Source organism: Eimeria necatrix, genomic scaffold (genome assembly GCF_000499385.1).
Source record: "Eimeria necatrix Houghton genomic scaffold, Enh_scaff1906, whole genome shotgun sequence".
Classification (NCBI taxonomy): Eukaryota; Apicomplexa; class Conoidasida; order Eucoccidiorida; family Eimeriidae; genus Eimeria; species Eimeria necatrix.
The window spans coordinates 1-2,941 of NW_013652547.1; the positions used below are offsets into that span (position 1 = coordinate 1).

Consider the following 2,941-nt stretch of genomic DNA (forward strand, 5'->3'; position numbering starts at 1 on the left):
ACTCCTTACCTTCCATTTTCACGACGATACGCTTACTAAAACAAATTGCTTGCAGGTATTCAAAAGGAGTGCAATCGCGCTGCAGGGCGTACGTTACTGTAGACAAAAGAACACGGAAAGTAGATGTGACCAGAGCGAGGCTCCCACATTTACCACATTTACGGATGTTAGGCGTCAAATACTTTTCGACTTCTCCCTTCTAATCTTGATTTGGCGGTTTCCAGGTTATGCGGCATGGCTGTGCCCATCCAGATTTTCCACTGATCACATATATGAAACAATATCAAGGAGTTGCCAATGGCGTTGCTCGTGTTGAATGCCGTCTTCTCTTGGGGCCATGTAATTTTGATTGTGTCTACTTTTCATGCGTTCACAGCGACGGAAAGCACCAAAAGCCACTGTAGAATCTTGCAGGTACTATCGAATCGACGCATACCTTTATTAGGGAGCAGAGTACCATAATGCTTACCAGAAATTTGGAAAAGCTCAAAGATATCCGAGCTCACACCACCCCGAAGCCTGTACGCAGAATGATACAGGAAGCACTTTTTCCATTCGTGCTTGCACAGAGCAGTTGGTGATGGCTCTGCATGCCTTTTATGAAATTTGTTGTGCGCCTCACCCAATGCCACCACGAACATTCAGCGTGGTGCTCTTCTGCAGTGGTTCGGTAGCATACTTCAGCAGCATGCGCCCACAAATCAAGCCTTGTTTGACCCTGGCTTTGCAACCGTTTGTTACTTCTGATTGTCATCCTCAATTATGCCACGGTGTTGAGACCTGAAGGTTAAATGCCCAAATACATACTGTGAGCTTTGCTCGCTGTATGAGGTGGATGCTCCCGATATCATTGCTGTTCGCAATGCTCAAGAATCCTGTTGACGCTATGCGTATGATGGTGAAAGAGTTACCAGATCCCTATGGGATGCAGCCTGTATGTGAAGATACAACTTTCCCCACCTGGGCATTTCCTGCCGGAAGCAATACTGCTTTTCTTGCTGAGAAGTTCATATAAATTGCAATGTGAGGGGTATCAGATTGCTGGAAAAGGATTGGACTTTGTGCATACTGAATCGGAATAAAGTTAAATTTCCACAAGGTCCTTGCTCAGGAGGGGAATCAAGTTTATTGTGCCTGTTGTCAGTAAACTCTTCATAAAGGGCTATCGTCTGACAGAACCTTTTTTGTCACCTTCCACCCGGCCAAATATCACAATTGCGACTGTTTGATAGTAATCAAATTGCGTTGTTCGGAATCCTCGCTGTTGTATGTCACTGTGTGCACATGGCTTGTCATCTCTTCTGCGGTCTAAATCGCACCACATTCATTGTATGCTGTAAATAAGAATGATGCCGCAAGGAATGCCTGAAGAGTACCGCGCGTGAGCCCTGGCAAAACAACTACTCGCGCGTGCGTAGCTTCACAAACGCAGTAATGGGAGCACCTCGCAAACTTCTTCTAGCAATGAAATACAAATGTTGCAGAACGGATGGCCCCGCGAAAAGGCTGTAAAATTAAGCTGAGCACTTGGAAGAGATGCATGCAATGTGGCAAATGAGCGCCCGGTATGTTCACGCCACACCTTGATTCATTCAGGTTGTTGTCTATGCGTTCCTTCATCAGCCCGTTGCGAGGTTACTGTGGGGGACCACAAGGCGTAGTGCAAACAGTGATTTTTTCCTCATAAAGCACTCATCCTGTTTAGCAGTGGACGCACTATGCATGCGATAATTCCAAATGCACGGCTTGACAGGGAGTACGAGTAGATTGAAAAAAAGGCCTTGAGAGGTGGCTTGGGTCGTCTTGAAACGTCCTTTCGGTGGGCGGCGTACCTTGTACTGTCTATTTTGTGAGAAAGCGAAACTCTTCTAGTCCGCCCGTCAACAGTAGACGTCATGTAATTATGCTACGCAAATCGGTGTACTCGGTACCGAACAATCATTTGGACTGCATACAATTCTGAACTAGAGAAAAGACGCATGCATTTTGCTGTCTACGTTCACACAAATCGCGTTATTCGCGTCAACAGAAAGCATAGTTGGTTGCAAGAAATACACGCGAGTCTCCCCTTTGAACGGACTCATGGATTGCGCCGAGCATACGTTGCAAGCACTGTCGGCTAGAAGAAAGCTGCTCTGCTGATGTTGTTCGCTATAGGCATCAGAAGAGCAAGCTTCGCAACACTCAGTGAGCAACGTAACATTCATGGCGTGTTTCTCCGTAGCCGGTAGGTGTAGAAAATTTGCAATGCTTGCTTGCAGAACCTCAGTGTACTGGATGAGAAATGTTGTGTCTCATAGCTCATAAAAGTGGCAACGAATGCGACGTTTCTGAAACAAGCGATCATCATGATCGACCAGTAGCGTGCCTTCCACTCGTGTACGAGCAGAAGTAATATAGTTCAAACGTAAAGCTTGCACCACACATATGCACTGTTATGCACGGGCATGAGAAAGTGGAGCACGTTTCTTTTAGTCGTATGATTGCCACACTTTTGTTCGGAAATGATAGTGATGAGGGCTTGATAAAACGACGTCATAGGCGGTTTTGCCGGTCGGTGGTGAGAAACAACAGTTTTCGATTAGATTGGTAAGCAGAAGTCTGATATTAGATCGTAGATACATGATGTGTCATCTTGTTCGTTTTATGCAGCCTGTATGTGGAAGCCTATGCTATTACGTTCCGGCGTGTAGGGGTAGCTGCGTAGTTCAGGCGATATATGGAGTGCGGAAGATGTACCAGTAAGTAATGAGTTGTCACAAATATATGATGGATTAGGGCGAACACACCCAGGGAAGGAAGCGCTGCTCAGGCCCATGCTGTCATCCATAATTTGGTTTGTCTGCCTCTGCTGTCTTCGAAATTACTAGCGACACTTTTTTTTACGACGGCGTTTTTATATGAACTAAAACGCACTCGCCGCATCGCTCTGCTGACCACA

General features: G+C 46.1%; 1 protein-coding gene across 1 annotated transcript; it reads right to left on the bottom strand.

Annotated features, from left to right (window-relative positions):
• Positions 1 to 9: 9 nt before the first annotated feature.
• ENH_00024760 (hypothetical protein) lies at positions 10 to 968 on the bottom strand (the record flags this gene model as incomplete). The annotated part of the gene is made up of 3 exons (XM_013579768.1): positions 10 to 96; positions 470 to 519; positions 961 to 968. Coding segments are annotated over 3 exons (145 nt in total), but the record flags the coding sequence as incomplete, so codon positions are not given.
• Between the last annotated feature and the right edge of the window lie 1,973 nt (positions 969 to 2,941).